A 25123-nucleotide genomic window follows, 5' to 3' on the forward strand; every position below is an offset into this window, starting at 1 on the left:
AAGACGCGGCTCCCACAGTCCCCTGAACCCGGACGCCGCTTCCGGGTGGGCGGGGTGACGTCACCGGGGGGTCTGCGCGCTCGACTCTTTGAAGAGGAGACTTATCAGCTGGCGTAGGTGTGGATGGTGTATCTTAGTGCTGGTTGCACCCAACGCGTTTCAGCCCTTTGGGGCCTTTATCAAGGATGCAGATCTATGTGCTCCTCGCATCATACTATCATCATTACCCTTTTTATCCAGCTAAATTGCTACATCCACCATTTGCATATTCTGGCCCCCATCACCTTAACTACGGTTAATGACCTTCATTCATTTATTTATACAACCCCAAAATCCATGTTTTGCCTACCCATATCCCTCATGCCTTACCCACGTGTTCCTTATTTATAATAAATCATATTGGTCCTCATTAGATCTTGCATGTCCCACTCACTCATCCTATTTATGTACACCAGCCACTTAGGCAACCCAGCGCATCTGTAACACTGCCTCATCTTCATGACTACAATTCCCGGCAGCCTCTGCCCCACGCAGGCGCACTGCCAATCCTTCTCACTGATACGAGTAGTGGCCCCCTACACACGCTCTGACCACACCCGGTCCTGTCATATCCTCCGCATTTATCTCAGTACTCGGGCGCTTTGCCCGCTACCCGCACATGCGCATTTCTTGCCAAACTCCACTACACACTTCGGGCTCTAGCGCCCGGTCTGTGCACATGCACAATACAGCCACACGCCCCCGGAAGTGATTAGGACGCCGAGCTCCACAGCTGCAGCTCATCCATTCACCCTACTTAAACCCCAGGACACCACTTCATTATTCTGCCATTGAAAAAGTCCTAATCCAGGATGAAACGCGTTTGGCTACATCCCTCATGGTAATTATTTGCTACCCCACTTTTGCTTCCATTGTTCCAGTTGTTACTGGTAAAACCCTTCACTGGTAATACTTTTATTGTTACTAGCTATCTGTTAATAGTCACAATAAATAGTACCTTTGTAAATACACCAGTTCACCTCTCATTTGTTATACGTGCACCCCCAAGTCCCCTTCCACCCACTACACGGACACATTAGTCTCTGGAACCGTGTCAGCACATCAGGACTCGGGGAAGTCACGCATCATCGATATCTGCTGATACATCGGAACCATACGGTAAGCTACTACCACCTTTTTCTACATACCACCTGCATACCCTGAACCCCTTACGTTATCTTCGGAGGTACATCATCTACTCCAGGACTTGACGTGAAGGGATCTGGGTACCGTGACACCACCACCTATCGGTGAGACAACAGGCATTGCCTCACCGTGGGATAGGTTACCGTAACATCTACCGTAGTCGGGGATCACCCTCCCATCACCTCCATCATCAACATCCTGCCTACAGATATTGCTCCCAGTTTATACATCATCCCAACACCCAGCCTACAGTTATTGCCCCCTGCTTTCATCATCACAACAACCAGCCCACAGTTATTGCTCCCAGCATTTGACTTTCCATACGCCTAACTATCCTTACCAAACCCCTGAGCGCCAGCACTCCCCTCTCCTACCTTTTCAATTGTACTACTAGGGCGGTGATTTTCAACCTTTTAACCTTGCAGCACACTAAATAAGATTTTAAAATTGCCAAGGCACACCATGAGATCCCCACAGGGCAAAACACATTTTGACCCACAGGAAAAAAAAAAAACCTATTGGTCCCCATATAAAAAAACAATCACGCTGGTCCCCACAGGTAACAAAAATAAAATACATTGTCCCTTTACATGAAAAGAAGAGACCAGTAAATAACAGTTGAACTGGTGATGGCTGTAAACTAGTTTGGGCATCTCCAGATCTGAGGGCACACTTGAGAACAGCTCAAGGCACACTAATGTGCCACGGCACAGTGGTTGAAAAACACTGTACTAGGGGGACCGAGACTTCCCCCAAGGAGTGAGGGCTGCTAGGGGTTTTCGCTTTCCGAGCGCTGTGCAGTCTTCTCTTTTACTCTTGTTCCATGTCGACCTAGACACCTGTCGACCTTCACCCATGTCGACATAGAACCCTGTCGACCTTCCTCCATGTCGACCTAATGATTGTCGACCTAAGTCCTGTCGACAATACGACGGTATCCCAGAGAACAGTGGCCAATCCTGATCACTCAGCATAAATCGCTGGTGCATCGCTGTGTGCTGAGCAATCTGTGCTAAGCAATTTCACTCAACATGGAGGATCAGTCGCCCCGTGTATGGGGCATTAGACACTCTGGGGCCAGACTGAGCCCCTAACACACACCGCACCAGGCAGAGCAATGAACGCACACCGCGCCAGGATTCAGCACATCGCAATACCCATTACACCGTACACTGTAATGCCCATTACATATTATACCACACACAAAAATACACTATACATATTATACCACAGACAAAAATGCACATGACATATTATGCAACACACCTAGGGTTACCACTAGTTCGGGATTACTCCAGGCTTCCGGAGGGGTGGCGTTCCTGGACTATACAATGTCCTGTAATAGGCAGCTACTAGCTACTGTACCTATTCCTGGACACTATAGTCTGGGAACGCCACCCCTCTGGAATCCCAGACCGGTGAAGGTAACCTTACACACCCCATAATGCCTATTACTTCACACACCATAATGATTATACATATGAAGGCCCCAGTAGTGTGCCTCACACAATGCCCCTAACGCAATTCCCAAAGTACTGCCATTTACATATAACACCCCCGAAGGTGCCACTTACATTATCACCACTGCGGCTGAAGACGGCTGAAGACGTCGTGAGGAGGAAAGCGGAGCGCGCCGCAGCGCAGACAGCATTCCCGCTCCGCTCTCGGCAGGGGGGGTAGTGTAGTAGTGGGACAGTGAGAAAATGGCGCCGACTCTTGAGCCAATCAGAGTCGCTAACTGCGGCTGCCGGTCAGTGATCCCTGATTAACTAGGACCACAATTTTAAATGTAAGCTGAGGGACAAGCAGGCGGGCGCTGTGCTCCTCTCTTCACGTCGGCCATGCAGGTTCCATCATCAGTGGGAGTCAGTCGAGGCATAGGCAGGCGCCGGGTATGTGGCACAAGTGGGGACCTACTGCTGCATGCTCCTGAGGCAGCAGGGGGATAACCGGCGGAGGGTGGCACCTGCATGACTTAGCGCCCCCCCCCCCCCTGTATCAGGCTAATGTATGTGTAGCCTGCGATCATTGATGGAGTGGGTTCTTTTGGAACCCTTTCCAAGTAATTTTTGCCGAATGAAGCTCATGGGATATAACTCACTGGCACAATCTTAAGGTGATGATAGCTCTTGTCCCAGGAGACTTTGTCACTTCTTGTATATGGTGCTCTAGCTGGGGGATTAATAATAATAATAATAATAAATATGTGCAATTGTACATAGGGAGGATATTCTGCTAAATATATGAGATCAACTATCCAGAAACCAGAAAAAAATAAAATAATTCCCGTTGCTTTGTGCTCATGTCTAAAGCCCAGTACACATGGTGCGACCCAGCACGATTGCTCCGCACACATCGCAGTGTGCCCACGATGCTGTGTGCTGAGCAGGGAAAGGGAAGGGAAAGGGAGTGCGATTTAGGGAAAGCCTGGTGCAAGCACTGGCTTTCCCTGAGGGTGATAGCATTGCACATCCCTGCAGGACATACACACATCCCATGTGTTTGCCCCTATAGTCACTAATGTGCACTACACACTTAGAGATCCTGCTGAGCATTCTGAGCGATGCTAGAGCACACAGTAATGTGCCGCTGAGCGATCTGTCAGGGCCAGTGTCCTCTGGTGAGATCACTGGCCCTGACCTCTATCGCTATGCTCCTACACTTGGAACGAAGTAGGGGCATTTTCAGAAAATGGTCTGACATCGCTACGTGTGTAGTTCCCATTAGGCATATGTATCAAAAGCTTGCACAGGGATAAATTAGAGAGAGAGATAAAGTACCAACAGGCTCCTAACTGCTATGTTATTGGCTTTGCCTTGAGTCCTGTTGGAGAAAGTGCACTATATAAATTAAACACTTTGCAAAATAGCAGTTAGGAGCTAAGGTTTGGAGAGATATAGTACCAACCAATCATCTCCTGACTGACATGTTACATCACGACACCGGGCACACTTTGTGGCGGTCCAAATTTGTTGAAAAGTGCTGGCATCTCCATGGGGGTGCGAGCACTTTTCAGAGAATTCGGCTTTGCAAAGGGTGCGAGTTATGGTTAATTCGGGTGCCGTTTTCAGCGTTAAAATGGCACCCGAACAGCAACTTTGGGGTTAGTAGTATCGACCCCTGTGTTTGAAAAATGACAAAAGCTGGTTGGTACTTTATCTCTGTGCACTTTATCTCTCTCTCCAAGGCTTGCGTACACACCTGCGATCCCCTCAGCTGCCGATATCAGTGGCTGCGGGGACTCGGCCGGGTGCCAGCATTGGAAAGTGCATACACTCTTGCCGATGCCAGAGGGGAGCCGGAGGCCAGGTTGCACTCTGCATGGCCATTTTTACCAATCCTCTCCCTCATCTGTGCATGCACAAATGACGGAGTGGGTTGTAACAGCATACACATGGTGCGATAAATTGAGCAATCTTGCTCATTTTATCGTAGCTAGAATCTGGTTGCTATGGTAACACTGACTTTTCCTTTCGGTTGTTTATTATAACTATCCCAAAATGTTTTTTATTTTTATTTTATACAAATAAGTTAATCAGTCTCTCTAACTAATTTCCCTGTGTTGTTTTTTTCTCCCCTAGGTTTACGTTGCTGAAACTATAATCCCCCAAAACTTGAGTACACTACAAAAAAATAATGTGACATTAAGCAAAGACAAATATAATTTTAAAAATAGTAATGGAATAAACCAACGAATATTCAAAAGTCACAATCGTCACAAACGGTCTACGAAAAACTGTGATAATTCTGACATGTTTAAACCAGAAGGTGTCAATCATTGCTGCAAAAAGTGCCCAATAGGTAAGTTTAATCAACCTATTTTAGATATTACGACAGATTTGTATTCATTGGCAATTGTAATCTAAAGCCTACACATGGGGAGATTTCAGGGCATTTTCTAAGCGATCTCACTAGATTCCTTAGAAAATGCCCCTACATCGCTCTGTGTTTAGGGGCCATAACGATATGTGGCCCGCGCATTGCCGCAGCGATTAATATCCAGCATGTTGGATGAATGTATACATCCCATAATCTTAGACCTCCCATCTTAGTAAATTAACCCTTATGCATTGCTGCATACGCTCAAACCACTTGGTGGAGCATCTGGACTGGTACTATGTCTTCAACATGCGTCAAGTTCTCCACTGTAGTTTCCGATGACTCAAAACAAATTTTGTGCATCTTGCACTTGAGTTTTGGGTTCAAGTTTAGGAAGCCAAGTCCATCGGATGGCCAAACCCCTGGATGCAGTCTTTGGCCAGTGAAATGAATCACTTTTCTGGACTTGTGGGCAGGTGGAGAATGGCATCACAAGCACAACTCCACCACCTCTCCAGCACCACTTTAAGGAAGAAAATAGAAACCAAATGATTGCAATAATGACGTAGTATTTGAAACCTCCAGTATGGGGACTGGCATGAAGGATGATCACATGTCTTAGCTAGCCTATGGTGTGAAAAGTGGAGTATCTATGTTGGACTTTATATGAAGGTTTCGGCTGTGTGCCTGTGCCAAAGACTCTTTGTTCCAGTCTTCCTATCATCCCGCCTAGTCCCTTATAGTTGTGCTCATTGATGATTGACTGTTGGCTATCCTGCAGCAGGAACAAAAACAGCAGCTCACTAGTCCATGTGCAATGATATATTTTGGGTGTGCCCCACATCCTTGACTGGTAGGTTTCTGTACCAGCTGAAGGGGAGGCAGTGTCATTAACGGGTGAGTAGTCAAGTTGCTAGATCGAGTGGATATTACTCTTGTGTTGTTATGGTTGTGCATAGAGATAGATTTCCGGATTGACTATTTAGCATTTCCGGAAAGGTAAGCAGGAGTTATTTGTGATATATCTTGCATTTATGGGTGTAAAGTAGTTGCATCTATGGAAGATGCTTTATTTAATGTAGGATAATGCGCATGCATGAAGAATTAATTCTGAGTGGTCTATTCATCATCAATTAATTTATACAAAAGCGATAAAAAAATGTTTTATTTCTCGTGCTTTTGTATGAATTGTCAGGGCCATTCTTTAAGTTCCGAACTTGGTGGTGTTGCTGTACTGAACCTGAGCTGGCGTACAGTCCCAATAATCTTCATTGGATGCCGTTTACATGGCAGTTTGTCTAGGTCAGGAGATAGATCCATTAAGGTTCCTCCCTGCTGTTTCTGCATCCCTCTGGGATTTGAGAGCACAGATTCCCCCCCCCCTATCCTGTGTCCCGCAAACTCTCCCTGATGACTGAAGTTCCTTTTCTCATCCAGGCTCAATGGCACTGTTGCAGGTAGGGAGGAGACAAGTGAGAGGTTTAGGGGCTGTTGTTTGGAGGGATGGGCAGAGCCGAATTTCACATTAGGCACGTGAGGCACGTGCCTAGGGGCGGCACATGTTTGGGGGCGGCACTCCGATGCTTGTGATAGTACTGTCAGCCTGAAATGTACCAGTAACTGCAAATTATCTACTGCACTGTACCATATTCCATTTTGAATAGAGTATAAATGGATAAACAGTCCTACTTAGTAAATATACATACAGAATAACAAATAAAAAATGTCACAGTAATACAATTAGGCCGGGGGGGGGGGGGGCGGCATTATTGTTGTGCCTAGGGGCGCCCTCACCCATAAATCCACCCCTGGGGACGAGTACAGCTTTATGATCTGCTGTACAACAGTTTACAGTTAATGTTAAAAATATACATATGGAAGGGTAATTTAGGGTGAAGGTTAGGGGAAACACCAGGAAGGAAAGGAGGTATGAGTCATAGACCAACTGATGATCTAGAAGAGAAGAGAACGTGAGTTTCACTATGATGGCTGTATGAGGTGTAAACAACATGTAAAGGTTGACGGCAGTAGGAAAGCTCATGGGGCCTTTTAAGTCTTATGCTGGGTACACAATTGTCAAATCCTCAGGAGAACCGACTCCTGACTGACCGGTTTGTCCCACATTAGACATGTGCGTAGACTAACCCATTCACATGATCTTGGTCTCCTATTTTTTTTATATGCTTAGAAGGTAGGAGACCTGACCACCAACCGATATCACAGTACGCAGGCTGCTGATATCGGAGCAGATGACCAATCTCCGGTCCGGCAGACCAGCACACCATCAGCGAATAGGTATTCTGGCTCCATCCGCCCCTTGTGAACACGGTGGGTGGCAGAAGAAAGCGTGATGGCAGGACACTTTACCTGCAGAGTTCAACCGCAGGTGGTGTGCAGAATGGTGGTGGTTTCCCTTTTCAAAAATCTCAGTGCTATTTTCAAAATCCAAGATGGCCACAGTGAGTTGTTCATGGATTTAGAACCCCTACATCTGATCTCTAATATTTTGTACCAACCCTCATCTTGTCTCCTGCTGACCCGGGGTTACTCCTCTGGTGAGGCTACACAAGCTGTGATCCTACATTAGACGGGTAGCTGTAAGATGCATGGCCCATTTAGCTGTGATTTTGTGCATTGTGTAAACCATAGTTTTTTTATATATCCTCATTCAATGTCTTTTAGGCCAATATCTCATACAGTCATGCGCTGCTCATGGAGAGGATTCACAATGCAAATCATGTGATGACGGAACCTTCCTTCAGTATCCTAACAGCAAATCTGAATGCAAAAGGTGCACCTACTGTGACCCCGGTAAGGAACAGGCAGTGTGTGCTCAGGTATTCGGTTGATAGGTATATGGTGTCTAGGTCAACAATCAATAAATAGACACCAAGAGGTCGAAATGCAAATGTTGACATGTAAATATAACAGAATATTCGGTACTTATGTAAAATCTGGACTCCCGTTTTTCTTATCAGACCGCGTACCCTCGCAGGGCTCACTGCGCTCACCACGCTTCGGGCACGGTGGCTCGCTGCGCTCGCTACACTATATAAAATCAACTCCATGCGTAGTTGGATAGAAGGGGTATGAAAAAATGGGGTGCATTTAACATGGGAGCCCAGATAATACATAAGTACCGAATATTCAATGTTATAAGGTGCTGCAAGGATCCACAATTTTCATGAGCAAAAGCACTTTAGGGTCCCAAAAACGCTTAACGCATTTCGGTTATTTCCTTTATCACATGCTTCTGACGAAGGAAATAACCGAAACGCGTTTAGCGTGTATCACCTTTATGCAGACCTGTGTAGACACTGTGCTGGCTGGAATCATTCACTGGGGTTCCTGTCTGGACTGAGGGACTGTGGTTGTGGACCATACAAAATCTGCCTGCCTGCTGTTTGCTTGGGACCATTTGTCTAATGCTTTTAATACAAATCGCTATATTGTAAGTGCAATGTGCATATTAAAGTCTGTTTTATTTTATTGACCTGCACCATGTCGGTTTCCATTTTCTCCCCTTGTTATCTGTATTAGGGGAGTTACTGCATATTTGGGACCCTAAAGTGCTATTGCTCATGAAAATTGTGGGACCTTTTAACACCTCATGACACTGAGTATTCTGTTATGTTTATCTGTTGATTTATCAGCACGTGTAAGAAGGTGTCTTTATTTTATTCTGTTACATAGCTACCTTGGAGCACTATCCCTTTATTCCACATCCCTCTCTCTTTGTATATTCTGTTATATTTTCCCAGAAACACAGATTGAGGCGCCGAAATGCTCAGCAAGAAACGATGCAAAATGCAGCTGTAAAGAGGAGTATTACGAACAGGACGACCATTGCCGCCCTTGTACCAAATGCCACAACCGCATAACATTAACCAATTGTAAGTAAGCGGATAAAAGGAACTGTCTTCACTTATCAATCAGACAGGCAGTTTCCAACATCTGCCTTTATTGGGGTCCTTTACCTGTGCTAAATCAATCACTTCATTTTTTTGCAGCTGTGCATTATATATATCAGCGGTTCCCAACCTGTGGTACGCGTACCCCTGGGGGTACGCGTCCACAGGCTGGGGGGTACGCCGCGACCCGGCCTGTAATGGCGGCCGCGGCCGCCAGACAGGTCACTGGAGGGGAGGAGAGTGCATTGCGCATCTCTCCTACCCCTCCGTGTGCTTCCCTGTGACTGGCCGCCCGTCCGCCAATCAATCAGAGCTTGCGGGCCGGCAGCCAATCAGGAGCCGGCCCGCGAACTTTGATTGACGGGCAGCCCAGTCACACTGAAGGGAAGGAGAGATATGCAGTGTGCTGTACTCTTCTTCCCGGCCTGAGAGAAGCACTGCAGCGCGGCAGCTACATGACAGGGGGACACTGGACTGTCCTCTCCCCAGCAGCAGCGTCAATGGTGAGTGTGCTGCTGCTGGGAATTACTGTGGGGCATTGCTGGCACTGTGGGGCATTGTTGGCACTGTGGGGCATACTTGTTGCTGGCACTGTGGGGCATTGTTGGCACTGTGGGGCATTGTTGGCACTGTGGGGCATACTTGTTACTGGCACTGTGGGGCATTGCTGGCACTCTGGGGCATTGTTGGCACTGTGGGGCATACTTGTTACTGGCACTGTGGGGCATTGCTGGCACTGTGGGGCATTGTTGGCACTGTGGGGCATACTTGTTACTGGCACTGTGGGGCATTGCTGGCACTGTGGGGCATTGCTGGCACTGGGGCATTGCTGGCACTGTGGGACATACTTGTTACTGGCACTGTGGGGCATTGTTGGCACTGTGGGGCATTGTTGGCACTGTGGGGCATACTTGTTACTGGCACTGTGGGGCATTGCTGGCACTGTGGGGCATACTTGTTACTGGCACTGTGGGGCATTGCTGGCACTGTGGGGCATTGCTGGCACTGTGGGGCATACTTGTTGCTGGCACTATGGGGGTATACTTGTTGCTGGCACTGTATGGTGCATTGTTGGCAATGTGGGCACATACCCAGTACCATGGGGTCATACCTGGCACCGTGGTGGCATTCCCATTTATGGCACTGTGCGGGCACACCTGGCACCATTGGAGCATATGTGTATCTGGCACTATTGGAAGGCTAACGTGATCCGTTGAATGTCTGTTGCTTCGGTAATAGAGATTTGACAAGGTTCTGTTATTTTATATGCTGTCCGCAGAATGGGCTGAGCTTATATTGTGGCCAAGTGGTTGCACTTTTTTTTTTCCCCGTCATTGCCAGTATGACTTGCCCCTGTTAAGCCACACCCCTTTTTAGGCCACGCCCCCTGAAAATTTCACGAGGGGGTACTCCTAAATGAAAAGCCTAATCAAGGGGTACGGGAGACAAAAAAGGTTGGGAACCACTGATATATATGATCATTAGATGGATATTTATATATTTATAGGGTAGGACAGGTCTTTCCAATGGACACTTTTGTATCTTATCCCAGGAAACCTGTAAGTGACAGACTCTGACTGACTGAGTAAAGCATTGGGCAGCGTAGCCCATACACTTTATTGCTTGACCTTTTTGACCCTTAGTCATGTTGACCTTTTTTATGTGTTCACCTAAAGCCCCGTCAAAATTCAGTGGTTGACCCAATGCATGTCAACATTAATAGTGTCAATCTAACAACCGTATACCCTACAAGGAATAGTTAGTTCCTAAACAGTAATATACATATAACAAAAAGAAACCGCGCTAAAAAATGTACAAATAATAATAAAATAGTCTGTGATAAATTATTCATATATATTTATTGATATTATATTTTTGAAAGTCGTATTTTAAAATAATTACTTAATGAAGTTCCCACGATATTTGGACATGAATACATACATGTATCTCTCTTAAGTGTTCCTATTTCTGTATCTGGGTACATAAATAGGACCTATAGGACCAAGGGGCTAGTGTCCAACTCCTGAAGACATAAGCACAGTCCAGACATTTCATCCAATTTTCTGCTGCTGGAGGATTAGAATGACAATGTCCAGAAACACAAAGCTAGTAAATCCTCACCAGTTTTACAATGTGTTGGCGTGCTGTCCAAGATGGTTATGGAGTCCCAAAATGTTGTCCTAGATGTAAAGTGTATCTTTGTGGGTCCAGGAATGGTCCAAGTGGAGATGTAGTATCCTTGTTAGTGGGAAAGAGACATGCACGTGTTTCACCTTTGATAACTTCTTATATAAGGGCAACAGAACGCATCAGTGCATGTCTCTTTTTACAAATTGCGCTATAAAAATGACAGATTGTTGCTACGGTAAACACCGCCTTTTCCACTGTTGCCTAATGGCTCACACGAACTTACACAATTGTATTTTACAGGCTTACAAATTACGGAAATGCATATTTAAGACAGACCCAATTTGGAATAAACTTTGATCATTAGAAATCCAGAGGTACTTGTGTAGTTTCATGGCGGCAGCTTACGCTACGTTTAAAGCTACGTTATTAGCGTAGCCCAATGGCTGCCTTACTTGTGTCGTTTCACAGCGGCAGCCTAAGCTACGTTTTCAGCGTAGCCAAATGGCTGCCTAGCGTAGTCAGCATAGTGACTCCACGGCAACCCTGCGTAGTCAGTGTAGTGTCCCCGTGAGGCAGCTACTCACTGTACTGTTGCCGGGAACTGCATCTCTGTTCCCAACGTCCCTGGCAAGCCTAGTGAGCGCCTCTCACACGGCGCCGGCACCCGCATGATTCCCTCTCCGCCAGGGAGGGGATCATGCGTGCGCTGGCAGGGAGGTGCTCCATCTGTCTGAGATGTAGGAGCGTCTGAGACGCAGAAGCATCTGATATGCTTCTGCATCTGAGTAACTATTGCGGCAGGGTACATCAACCCTGCCGACAGGGTTAGGGGTTCCGTAGCATGTGCGTCTCCTGCACAAAGAGGGGGTGCGGACGCAAATGCGTCTCATGCACAGTAAAGTGCACAATAAAGTGCCAGTGCTCCATGTTACATACTGGCAAATGCCTCCATTTGAAACCCACACCATCCACGCCAGCCCGAAGCGCAGCAAGCCCCGCTATCCACATCGGCGTGGAGTTGATGAAAAAAGAAAAAAAATTAACAGTTATTCTTCTGACTCTGCATTGAAAGAAACTGCAGCATAAGTGGATGCAGTTGTGTCTGCTTCTGTGTCGTCAATACAATAGAAAAACAGTGAAGGGGGATTGGGGCTGTTTTCTGGGTATACCTGCGCACGGAATCTATCGTTGTGTACCTAGGACTAGCAGCTGCACTTTAACGGATGACTAGGTCCGTTGTGGTTTACAGTATATAGAGATAGGTTCAGTGCTGCGCTCTGTCACTAAGATTCTACCAATAATGGGTTAAAACAAAATGGTTTTTATTTTGCAAAAAATATCTTATTGATGCGTAGAACAAAACTCTTTTCAATACAGTGTCCAGTCAGTGGTACTGGAGTATGTGTATTCCTTCAAGGGTAATTATTTGCTACACAAAAACAGATATAAAGAAATGAAAAAAATGAAAAAAAGAAGAAAAATAGTAATAATATACAAATTGTATATACATAAATAATCAATGATCTGGATAAATCCTGACAAATACCACTGTATCAAATTGATGTTAGATGAACCGACAGTTTATGATATGAAAATAGGAATAGTGCACCAATTTGATGCCGATTGTTGGTCAGATAAATTGTATGGTGTGTACCCGCTCAGGTGGCGAGTGCTCAATAATTGTCCTGATATGGGGAAAAAATAATTGTCTTAAGTATTGTGGGTGAGTTCAGCGGCGTCCCGCTATTTGTAATCCTAGGATTGCAGTGTTCAGGTACCTTATGACTTTCGTGTTCGGGAGCGGTGGCACTTTCGGAGATGGATAGGGGAGCTGGGGGTCCCGGATGGGTTGAGCTGCGTCTGCAACCCGTTTGGTACCGGCAGCTAAGTGCTAAGCACTGCTGACCGGTACACGGGGTATACAGATGTTGCTACCCGTCTGACTGAGTGGTCGCGGCTCACCGTGTCAGGACACTATGCGGATCCTTTGCGGTGACCGTTCCTCTCACTTACAAGACCCCACTAGGCAGCCCGTTCTCCTTCTCCTGTATACTCACCGCTGCCGTTACACCAGGATCTGCCTGTATCGCTGCGGCTTCTTGTTTGATGTTGCGGCGTGTGCGCCCGCCGGCTGCTGGATGCTGTGATGGTCACGGATGTCGGTCCTCGGCAGTGGCTCTTGTTGCAGGAATTATTGGGTTCAGTAAGTGTCCCTCCAACGCGTTTCGGCAATCTTTGCCTTCTTCTAGGGAGATGGTTGGTGTTGTATGTCTCTGGGTTTAAATGGCCCTCCATTTTGCACCTCTATTTTTTGATTGGCTCGGGTATTCTGTCTCTGATTGGGCCAATCCAAGCATGAGTCAGTGTGCAGTTGCGTATGACGTCCACTGCTGTTCAATTTAATCAATTAATCAATTCCATTGTTAATCTTTCTTTCATTGTGATAAGCAGATATTAAATATTGGTGTTTGTTAATGTTCCTTAGTAATCAACTTAATCAAATTGTTACTTCATTCTGGGTTTATTACATTTAGGTAGGGATTGATTTGTTAAATAATGGTTGTATTTTTGAAGCGTTATTATAGCATTATACGTTAATTGCTGTTATATTGATGCAGATATAGGTTTCAGCCTATTATCTATCTCATTTAAGTAAATATCTGTCTGTTGGGGGGTCATCCCTCTCAGTTGTCATTTCAATATCGATTGTCACTCAGATTAGGGTCTGTCTGTGGGGAGGGGTTTTCATCCCTCTCTACTGTCATCATTTGTGTCATTTCTTTTGACGTGCAGATATTAGATAATGGTGTTGTTGTCGTTATTCAAACTGTTTCTTTATTATGGATTAATTCCAATCGGTCGGGGTTAATTTGTTAAATGATGGTTCTATTATTATTTGCTGAAGCTTTATTATACGTTATTGCTGTTATATTGATGCAGATAAGGGTTTTGTTATTCTGAGTTTCCTACCTTTTATCTCTATTACTATCCTAAGTAAAATCTTTGTCTGTTGGGGGGTCATCCCTCTCAACTGTTATTTGTGTATTATTGTCACTCAAGTTAGTGTCTGTCTGTTGGGGGGTCCTCCCTCTCAACTGTCATTTGTATGTCATTTTTTTCCTATTATTGCTTTTATTTCATTGTCAAGATTCAGTCCCCGTGATTTCAGTGTTTTTAATTCGTACATGTATTTGAGTTCAAGTTTATTGATTTTATGTGTAAATCTCGTGCTATGGAAACGCTATATAGATGACATTCTATTCATATGGAGAGGAGACGAGACATCACTACAGAACTTTTTGCAAAATATAAATAACAATAACAATAACTTGATATTCACCAGCAACTACAGCAAAAAAGAAGTACTGTAGAATTCTTAGATCTCAAAATATTCATTGAAGATAACAAAATACACACCAATACATACAAAAAATCCGTTGATGTCAATAGTTTTATATTATCCACCAGCTGGCACCACCCAAATTGGTTACAATCAATCCCAAAAAGCCAGTTCATAAGACTAAAACGTAATTGCACAAAAAATTCAGACTTCATAGAACAAAGTGACAACATGATAACACAATTTACAGAAAAAGAATACAAACTGACCGACCTACAAAAAACACGCAAAGACATAGAGGGAATAGATAGAACTGACCTCCTGAAATACAAGGACAAAAAGAATGAAATATACCAAGAAACACCCTTCATCACTCAATACTCTCAAGAATCCAAACAACTCCAACAAATAATAAAAAAAACTGGCCACTATTACTACAGGACGAAACACTTTCAGATATTCTCCCAGAAAAAAACAAAAATAGTATATAGGAAAGCCCCGGACATTAAACAAAAACTAATCAAAAATAACATTCCCCCAAAGAAACAAATCCAGCAAACTTTGACTAATAAACCCAACAAAGGCTTTTATTACTGTGGGACATGTATGGGATGCACAAATCAAAACCAAAAAACCACCCAACCAGTTACAACTTACACATCAACATCAACCCAAGAAACATATAGCATAAAAAATAGAATCACATGCAACAGCAAAGGGGTGATATACTTGCTACAATGTGGGTGCAATAAACAATATGTGGGACGTACTACAAGACCCCTAAAAACAAGAATCAGCGAACACATCCGGAATATCACCAAGAAATATGAGGAACACAATCTATCCAAACACTTCTCAGATTACCACAACGGTAACCCAAGGTCACTGACATTTATAGGCATTGCAGAAGTTCAAAACAACTGGAGGGGAGGAGATTTTACACATAAAATCAATAAACTTGAACTCAAATACATGTACGAATTAAAAACACTGAAACCACGGGGACTGAATCTTGACAATGAAGTAAAAGCAATAATAGGAAAAAAATGACATACAAATGACAGTTGAGAGGGAGGACCCCCCAACAGACAGACACTAACTTGAGTGACAATAATACACAAATAACAGTTGAGAGGGATGACCCCCCAACAGACAAAGATTTTACTTAGGATAGTAATAGAGATAAAAGGTAGGAAACTCAGAATAACAAAACCCTTATCTGCATCAATATAACAGCAATAACGTATAATAAAGCTTCAGCAAATAATAATAGAACCATCATTTAACAAATTAACCCCGACCGATTGGAATTAATCCATAATAAAGAAACAGTTTGAATAACGACAACAACACCATTATCTAATATCTGCACGTCAAAAGAAATGACACAAATGATGACAGTAGAGAGGGATGAAAACCCCTCCCCACAGACAGACCCTAATCTGAGTGACAATCGATATTGAAATGACAACTGAGAGGGATGACCCCCCAACAGACAGATATTTACTTAAATAAGATAGATAATAGGCTGAAACCAATATCTGCATCAATATAACAGCAATTAACGTATAGTAGTATAATGCTATAATAACGCTTCAAAAATACAACCATTATTTAACAAATCAATCCCTACCTAAATGTAATAAACCCAGAATGAAGTAACAATTTGATTAAGTTGATTACTAAGGAACATTAACAAACACCAATATTTAATATCTGCTTATCACAATGAAAGAAAGATTAACAATGGAATTGATTAATTGATTAAATTGAACAGCAGTGGACGTCATACGCAACTGCACACTGACTCATGCTTGGATTGGCCCAATCAGAGACAGAATACCCGAGCCAATCAAAAAATAGAGGTGCAAAATGGAGGGACATTTAAACCCAGAGACATACAACACCAACCATCTCCCTAGAAGAAGGCAAAGATTGCCGAAACGCGTTGGAGGGACACTTACTGAACCCAATAATTCCTGCAACAAAGAGCCACTGCCGAGGACCGACATCCGTGACCATCACAGCATCCAGCAGCCGGCGGGCGCACACGCCGCAACATCAAACAAGAAGCCGCAGCGATACAGGCAGATCCTGGTGTAACGGCAGCGGTGAGTATACAGGAGAAGGAGAACGGGCTGCCTAGTGGGGTCTTGTAAGTGAGAGGAACAGTCACCGCAAAGGATCCGCATAGCGTCCTGACACGGTGAGCCGCGACCACTCAGTCAGACGGGTAGCAACATCTGTATACCCCGTGTACCGGTCAGCAGTGCTTAGCACTTAGCTGCCGGTACCAAACGAGTTGCAGACGCAGCTCAACCCATCCGGGACCCCCAGCTCCCCTATCCATCTCCGAAAGTGCCACCGCTCCCGAACACGAAAGTCATAAGGTACCTGAACACTGCAATCCTAGGATTACAAATAGCGGGACGCCGCTGAACTCACCCACAATACTTAAGACAATTATTTTTTCCCCATATCAGGACAATTATTGAGCACTCGCCACCTGAGCGGGTACACACCATACAATTTATCTGACCAACAATCGGCATCAAATTGGTGCACTATTCCTATTTTCATATCATAAACTGTCGGTTCATCTAACATCAATTTGATACAGTGGTATTTGTCAGGATTTATCCAGATCATTGATTATTTATGTATATACAATTTGTATATTATTACTATTTTTCTTCTTTTTTTCATTTTTTTCATTTCTTTATATCTGTTTTTGTGTAGCAAATAATTACCCTTGAAGGAATACACATACTCCAGTACCACTGACTGGACACTGTATTGAAAAGAGTTTTGTTCTACGCATCAATAAGATATTTTTTGCAAAATAAAAACCATTTTGTTTTAACCCATTATTGGTAGAATCTTAGTGACAGAGCGCAGCACTGAACCTATCTCTATATTTTGTGTCGTCAAATTTCTCAGCCTGTGGGAGCAGAGGTAAGGCATAAAGTATACGCTGGAACGCGTTTTCTGCGCCAACAGTCTTTCGCCAAATAAATTCCTGTAGGTAGGAGTCCAGATTCTGGCGCGCAGTGCCCCTTTGACATTTTCTAAGCCACTTACACGATCCCCAAAGGCATTCAATGTTTTGGGTGTTTTGCCTGCTCCAACTGCTCGGTGTTATATGCACAGCAGCAATCCCAGTATATAATCTTCCCCGGTTCGATGAATTTGTTGATGCCGGCCATCAGGGTGCTGGCGTCACGTCTTTCAACAGGTGTCACAAAGCACTCACCAGTGTCTCTGGAAATGGCTCCGAATAACCACTGTTGAGGCAGCATGTGTCCCACATGACTTTTCCTCTGTACAAAGAGGCTCTCATCTACCTCAACTATTTTCCCTGGATCGCCAACCCGGCGTTGGGGCTACGACATTAGGTCCACGGTGCAGGCCTCCCGCATAAGGTTGTTGTACTGCACGGTGGTTTTTTTTTCTAAAAGGACAGATGGCGCTCACAGAACGTGATGTTGGTGAGCTCCTCCGCCCACCAAAACACGAAGCATATAAGTGTCATGAACGTGAGATGGCATCCACGGAACCACTGTGCATCCCGGACACTAACCTATTTGCTGCAGCTTCTGATGTGGCAGAGCCACATCCGCTCCTTCACATTCAGTCGCATTGGATGGCCATTATGACATGCCTTGGTCTCAGGGAGAAAACGGTGAAGGTGCAAGAAATTCAAAGACTCTTCCTCCGTCTGCGGCAGGTTGAAAATAATTAATTTGTCGGCAGCCATAACTGACACAATGTACTGCTTACTGCTGGCTGCGGGAACAGTACGCTGATTCTGACAGGGGCGCTGGCTACGTTAAGCGGCCATGAGAACACTACGCTACGCTGATTCTGACAGAGACGCTTGCAGAAACGCTATGCTACTTTTAACTACACTGGCCGCGGAAACACTACACTCATTCTGACAGGGACGCTACGCTGACTACATAACTGCCGCCGTGAAACTACACAAGTACCAATCCAGATATTGGTTCCTTACCTTCAAAATAGTATGAGGCTCATGGATATCCTAGAGGTCATTTTGATTTCACCACATAGTACCAATTAAAATATGCATTCATTTATTCAAAACTTTCTCTGCAATTGGAATTAACCAAAGAGGTACACCACCAAATATCAACCACCCATGGTTTCGGCACTGTGCCGGATGATCCATTTTGCAGGTTTATCAGTACATACAGCGGCTATCCCCCCACTCAACCACCTAATCCTTCCTCAGCCTAACTGAGCTCTCCTGTTCACTAACCCCACAGCGCAGCACCTAAACTACACATGGCCTGAGTCTACCACACAGCCTTACTCTATCCCATAGCCTATCTGAGCCCATCTGCAGCATAACCAAGTCCTCCCGCAGCCTAACTCATGGCGTCTGATGTGTCCATATTAAAAGAGCTGCCGGACTATCAAGTTTCAGATAATCAATGTTGCACCTGCATTATAATTATTGGAGCAGCCATTTAAACAAAGATGTTTTAGAATTACTGTTTTTTTTTATAATTTGTCTTATCAGGTTCCACGAAAGAAGATGCAAAGTGTGGTCCATGTTTCTCTGGTTTCTCCGAGGTGGAGGATAAATGTCAGCCGTGTGAACAGTAAGTCTACATCTATATGAGCATAAATACCACACAATAATATGAGGTCTTGGTCCCCTCTCTCACACCTCAGAGATACGTGAAATCTGTTGGAATATACTGTAGGCCAGGGGTGGCCAAACCGGTCCCTCCAGATCTACCAACGGTTGTTTATGGCCGATGTCAAATAGTTTTGCCATCGATGGGAGAGAACCAGATGTGATGTCAAGCTTAAACGAATAGTTTTGTTTTTGCTTTTTACCTAAAGTGCCCCGACACCCGCAAAGCCTGCTCCCATATTTTGATTGGCCCACAGGCCACTCAATCAGAAAAAAATGGTTGACCATCGATATGTAAAAACATTGATGGTCATCCATTGAATAGTTTTGCACTATCGATGGCCAGTTGCACTTTTGCCATCAATGGCAACCATCGATGGCAAAGGCAACGATGGCCATCCTTACCAACGGTCCACGTTTCCCAGACCACCTAGCAGGTGCACAGCTGTAGTCATTACTAACTGTCACATTATCAAACCTGCTGCATTCATTCCTACTATAGACCCAAAGGTTGCTGGAATAAATGAACTGTTGGTAGATCTTGAGGACAGGTATGGCCACCCCTGCCATAGGTGGCCAAGTTTGGCCCTCAGGACCACAAACAGTGCACGTTTTCCAGGTTGTCTCACACAATCACAAGTGAATTAATTAGCTCCATCTGTGGATCATTTAAAATGTGTCAGTGAGTAATAACTATACCTGTGAATCTCCAGGTTACCCGAAAAATGTGAGCTGTTTGGGGTCCTAAGAACTGAGTCTGAGAACTACTATGCATCTTGAAATTGTGCATCCATAGCAACTAACCAGCTTCAGTCATTTTATAGACTGTGCTAGATAAATGGCAACAGAAAGATGAATGGTTGCTACGGGCAACTTTTCCACCCTTATCGCTCTCGAATGTAGCAACTAAAAAGGCCAATAGGATACTAGCTTGTATAAGAAGAGATATAGAGACTAGGGACTCAAATGTAATTATGCCTCTTTATAAAGCATTGGTCAGACCATTCCTAGAATATGGAGTACAATTCTGGGACATCATAGAACTGAATAAAGTCCAAAGAAAATCAACAAAGATAATAAAATAAAATGGTTGGAGAAATTAAAGTATGAAGACAGATAGGACAAATTGGGATTGTTTATGCTAGAAGAGACGTTTAAGGGGAGACATGCTTAAGATGTACAAATATATCAGGGGCCAATATGAGGAACTGTCACGTGCCCTTTTTGCTTTTAGGAAGGACTCTAGGACATGTGGGCGTGAGTTTAGACTAAAGGAGAGAAGATTTCGTACCCTTAAAAGTAAAAAGCATCCAGGGGTACAAATAACGTAATTTGTATATAATTAAATCAGATTTCAGTTTATATAAGGGATGTAGCAAATAACCCATGCACTTTAATAACGAAGGTTGAAGTTGATGGACGCACGTCTTTATTCAGCCTTAACTACTATGTAACTATGTAAAACCTCAGAACCATAGTTGGTGCTGCCGTATGGGGGGTTGCAAAAAAACAGTTTTGACAGGTGTGTGCAAAATTTCTAGTTACTGTTCCAACGTTTATTTGCTGGTGTCTATGAATACCATCTACTAGAACTGCTATCCCTGTTAGCTCTCCAGCATTATACCGTTGAATTCCGTCTGCCTGCCACCGATTGGTGCTATCTTTCTGCATGCTTGGAGGAGGATCCCCCAGGTAGTACCCCCCCCCCCCCCCAGGGAGCTAATCTAAGGTCCGGGCTTGGATGTCTTTTTGTCCTTGTTTATTTGCTCAGAATGAATCCTGGGTGGGTTGTGCATCTGCGGTTCAATAGTTCAAATTAACATTGTAATGCTAGCAGACTGTCTTCATCTCCATTATTCCCTGATTTACAGATTATGTGAGAAGTCACATGATGGCTGTTTACCCCCCTGTGCCGCAGACACCCCAAGTAAGTGAAACGCGTCGGTTTGTACCATGATGGAAACACAGATTTTTTTTTTTTAATAACAACCAACATAGAAACAAGATATGTGATAGGACAGCGAGGTCATATATAAACTAATGTTACGTTTGTGTCTTCAATAGTGAAAACATGTCTAATTCTATAAACAGGTCAAAATCTGAAGTTCAATTATTATTATTAAATTATTATTAAATTCCTATCACAAATACAAATCTTGTAACATCCCCAAATTAATAATTGGAGTGTGGGTAGTACAATGTAAAGTGCAATACAGCTGGGACCATCTAGGAGGCATGTCCAAACTGTGGCCCTCCAGCTGCAGTGAAACTACACATCCCAGCATGCCTGGCCATAGTTTTAGCATTCCATAATAACAAAACTGTGGCAAGGCATGATGGGACTTGTAGATTCACAACAACTGGAGGGTCATAGTGTGGACATGCCTGATCCAGGGTCTGTTATCACCATCAGAGACCGATATTGGGCGATAAATACTGTATGACTGTGTGAGTTCCTGCTAGAATGCGATGCGGACGGGGGACAGTGGTTGCAGGAGCAGTGCATTCCTGCAAAAAACAGGCATTATATAGAAAGATTGCAGATCACATTCCCCAGTCAGCACATCCAGATCTTACACTTCCCCTTTAAAGAGATCTTACTTTTATTAATAATATATTTTTTGGACTTGTTGTTATTGCTATTATTATAATCATATAGTTGAATAATGATGGAATTTGTGTTTGCCAATGTTTTAGAAAATCCAGTGGTGTATATAGTGGTTGGGACATTACTGTTCATGGCGTTTCTGTTACCATATATGGGACTTCTCATTCACAAGCACAAAAAGAAGAAGAAACACAGTCAGGGTGAGTTTTTATTAGAACTAATATGTATGATACTGTATTAGAGTTTTGATCACATTAATCTCAGGGTCTGTAGATGTTCCCTTGGTCCTCCGTCACCTCCATATCTCTGTCCCTCTGCCCACTCAGACTTCTTTCTCTTATTTCCATCCATCTCTCATTGTCTCACCTCCCCTCATACTCATCTCTCTCCCCCTATCTTCTCTCACATCTGACTCACTCTCCTCAACTCTGTCCATCTCTCTCATCTAATCTTCTCCTGTCCTTCATCTCTTTCCCACCTCCTTCTTTCTCTCATCCCTGCCCCTCTAAAGCTGGCCATACATCAGAAAGATCGATCTTAAGATCGATTGCGCTCATGATTGTGTACAATTTCCCTTGAAATCCCCGGCAGTCCTTGGTGGTTTTTGGACACACAATCTACTCACAATCCATCATACAATCAGTCATACAATCCATCTGCTGCATGATTGTGTACACAAGATGCACACAATCTGCATACAATCTCTCTAAACTTTGTCCAATTTGTCCTACCTCCCTGGCCTGTATTTCTCATCTTTTTTCCTTCTGTCCCCCAATCCTTTATCTGTCTCTCTCTTTTTTTTTTTCCTTCTCCTTCCACAAAAACTGTGGGGACACCCATAGAAACCCTGGGAGGAAACGGCTGAATGGAAGTGTTCCATTGTCTTCTAGCAACGGTGCCTGTTTTTGGCGCCCACCCTGAATTGGCTGAAAGTGACTCCTTTCTCCTATGTTCAGGCTCTTGCACCTGGTACACATCTGTTTGCAGCCCTGCACAGATGCAATGGGGGGGGGGGGGGGGGGGGGTATGCATTCAGCAGGGTAGCGTTAACCTGCTCATCGGGCTCCTAACACACATAGCCCAGCAAGCCGGTCTGAATTGGACCCTATTTTCATGTATTTGCATTCTACCTTCATCACCATATATGTATATGTCATATACATTGCACTGACTTGATTATCTAGGGAAGAATACATTTTAATTTATAAACCTTTGTTAACCCTTTAAAAGCATGTTTGCTGAGTGACAGGAAAAAAATTTGTAACACGCTGTTTTATTTTTCTTACTTATTTCCAGGAGAACACATCTTCACGGTGGTAAGGGGATTTCCATATTTATTATTATTTCTTTTCACAATTGAGCTGTATTTTTTGCATTTGTTACATTTATAAACAAGAAACCAAAACATCAAATAAGAAACAAAAGGAATGAAATAATACAGGACAGGATTTGCAGTGACAATAAGCTGAGATCAGCCATTTAGGCATTACCATACAGAAGAAACACATGAATAACACAATTTACCAGGGGCCCGGCAGAGCCGACGGCACCCCTGGCAGAAAGCATCCCGGTATAGCAATGTGCGGCACTCTAGCTGTGGAACTACACAGCTCATTGCTGATCTAATGCTGCTTTCCCACTGCAGACCAGTTTAAAGTACTGGTAATCTTAAATGGTATTTAAAACGGTATTAGCATTCCCACTGCAGCAGATTACCGTTTTAAATACCATTTAAGTACCATTCCCATTGCAGTGAACCGTGTAAAATGTAGAGTACCTAACCCCCCCCCCCCCCAGTGTAAAGAGTGCCTAATTTCCCCCCCCCCCCCCCCAGTGTAAATAGTGCCTAACCCCCCCGTACCTGCCCTGTGCCCCCACCTCCCCTCCCCTTGTACTTACCTGCACGGGGATGCAGGGCAGTGGGGAGGCAGCGGGGGTCCATGCAGGGTACAGGCAGTCCCAGTGCCTGATGAGAACTGGTAGTTCTCATTTTGCGCATATGTAATGAGTGCACGTGCATACTAATGAGCCGCTCATTACATATGCACATATGTAATGAGCGGCTCTTTATTATGCACGTGCACTCATTACACATACACAAAGTGAGAACTACTAGGTCTCATCAGGCACTGGGACTGCCTGGAGGCTAAATAACGTTTAAGAGGCATTCCCACTGCCTCTTAAACGTTATTTTAACGTGTAGGAATCTGCTTTAAAAACGGGTTGAAATACCATTTAACTTTAAACGGTATTTCAACTCTGTCACTTTCCCACTGCAGCCTTAAAACGGTAAATTGCGCTGAAAATCGGCAATTTACCGTTTTTTAGCTGCAGTGGGAAAGGGGCATTATACACACAATCACAGGTAAATACAAACACAGCCACAGTCTCTTTAAATAAAGTTCAAAATGACAGTACAGTAATGCTGCTTTCACATCGCAAAATGAAGGTTCGCACCGGCGGGACTTTGAAACGGGCCAGTCCCGGCGAGAACCTTCATTTTGGGATGTTCACATCCCCACAGCTTTTTTACCGGTTTGTTTTGCCGTCTTGCTACCCGTTTTCGGGACACTGTAACCCCTTTCACATTGCACTAGTTACCGGGTCAAAACGGCTTGTGCCCTGGTAATTAGTTGCGTTGTGAAAGGAGAATCAGTAAGTCTAATTCAGGTGCCTCCAAAATTTTCCATAGGTGCTACAAGTTTCTTGTCCTCCTTCCAACTACCCACACTGTATGCACAAGTGTTTAGAAATGTCCCCCACTATAATGTTCCTGTACGATGTCCCCAAGCAGTACAGCATCCCCCCCCCCCCACACACACACATAGTACAGTCCTGGTTCTATACCGTTGTCTGGCAACAAAGAAAATGTGATGAAACATTCAGCGCTGTATGCATTATATATGTGCTGCCTAAATAGTGTCCGCGTTTGCTTTCTATGTGAGTCAGACTGAAACAACATGACCCTAGGCGAAGCTTACACTCCTGTCTCAGCGGAAACAACTGTCTGCATCAGACAATAATACAGATCGCTGTGTCCTGGGCCGATACACCGTAGCGAATCATTCCTTTCATCCCATAGAGAAAGTGCTAGCTTGTATCATTATTTATGAATAACACACTGTAACTATTAACATTTAACACCTCAAAGCAGTGGATTATTATATTTTTTGTAATGATACCGGGTTTTTTACATAGCACCCCCTTTTTAAATTCATTTTAAATTTAAATTGTGCTCTGTTGCCATCCGTAGGGTCAAATACTGTACGTGGTGGATGAGGCTGTGTTTCTATTTGTCCACATAGTTTATGATAGGCTAAACCAATCCTGGTGGCAGCCAATCATGTGTACCATAAATAAATGTCCCGCACTGCCAACTCGCAGCCCCTCCACATGTGCCCCTTGGCACCCCAGTTTGGGAGCCACCATATTAAAAGATCACTGTTACATAATAATTTATTTTACTA

General features: G+C 44.1%; 1 protein-coding gene across 6 annotated transcripts in view; it reads left to right on the plus strand.

Moving 5' to 3' along the window:
• Positions 1 to 25123, plus strand: part of TNFRSF25 (TNF receptor superfamily member 25) — a 55014-nt gene that overhangs the window by 25887 nt on the left and 4004 nt on the right. The window contains exons 1-8 of one of the 6 annotated variants that reach the window (XM_083162968.1): positions 2503 to 2609; positions 4767 to 4986; positions 7687 to 7815; positions 8766 to 8897; positions 18929 to 19010; positions 20920 to 20975; positions 21746 to 21856; positions 22953 to 22972. In XM_083162968.1, coding sequence (XP_083019094.1) covers positions 2517 to 2609; positions 4767 to 4986; positions 7687 to 7815; positions 8766 to 8897; positions 18929 to 19010; positions 20920 to 20975; positions 21746 to 21856; positions 22953 to 22972 — 843 coding nt within the window. In that variant the 5' untranslated portion in view covers positions 2503 to 2516. Of the gene's footprint in view, positions 1 to 2502; positions 2610 to 2839; positions 3078 to 3189; positions 3302 to 4766; positions 4987 to 7686; positions 7816 to 8765; positions 8898 to 18928; positions 19011 to 20919; positions 20976 to 21745; positions 21857 to 22952; positions 22973 to 25123 lie in introns of those variants that run through there. The other 5 variants (XM_083162973.1, XM_083162972.1, XM_083162969.1 and 2 more) reach the window with 5 other exon arrangements.

Source organism: Crinia signifera, chromosome 19 (genome assembly GCF_055691185.1).
Source record: "Crinia signifera chromosome 19, ASM5569118v1, whole genome shotgun sequence".
Taxonomy (NCBI): Eukaryota; Metazoa; Chordata; class Amphibia; order Anura; family Myobatrachidae; genus Crinia; species Crinia signifera.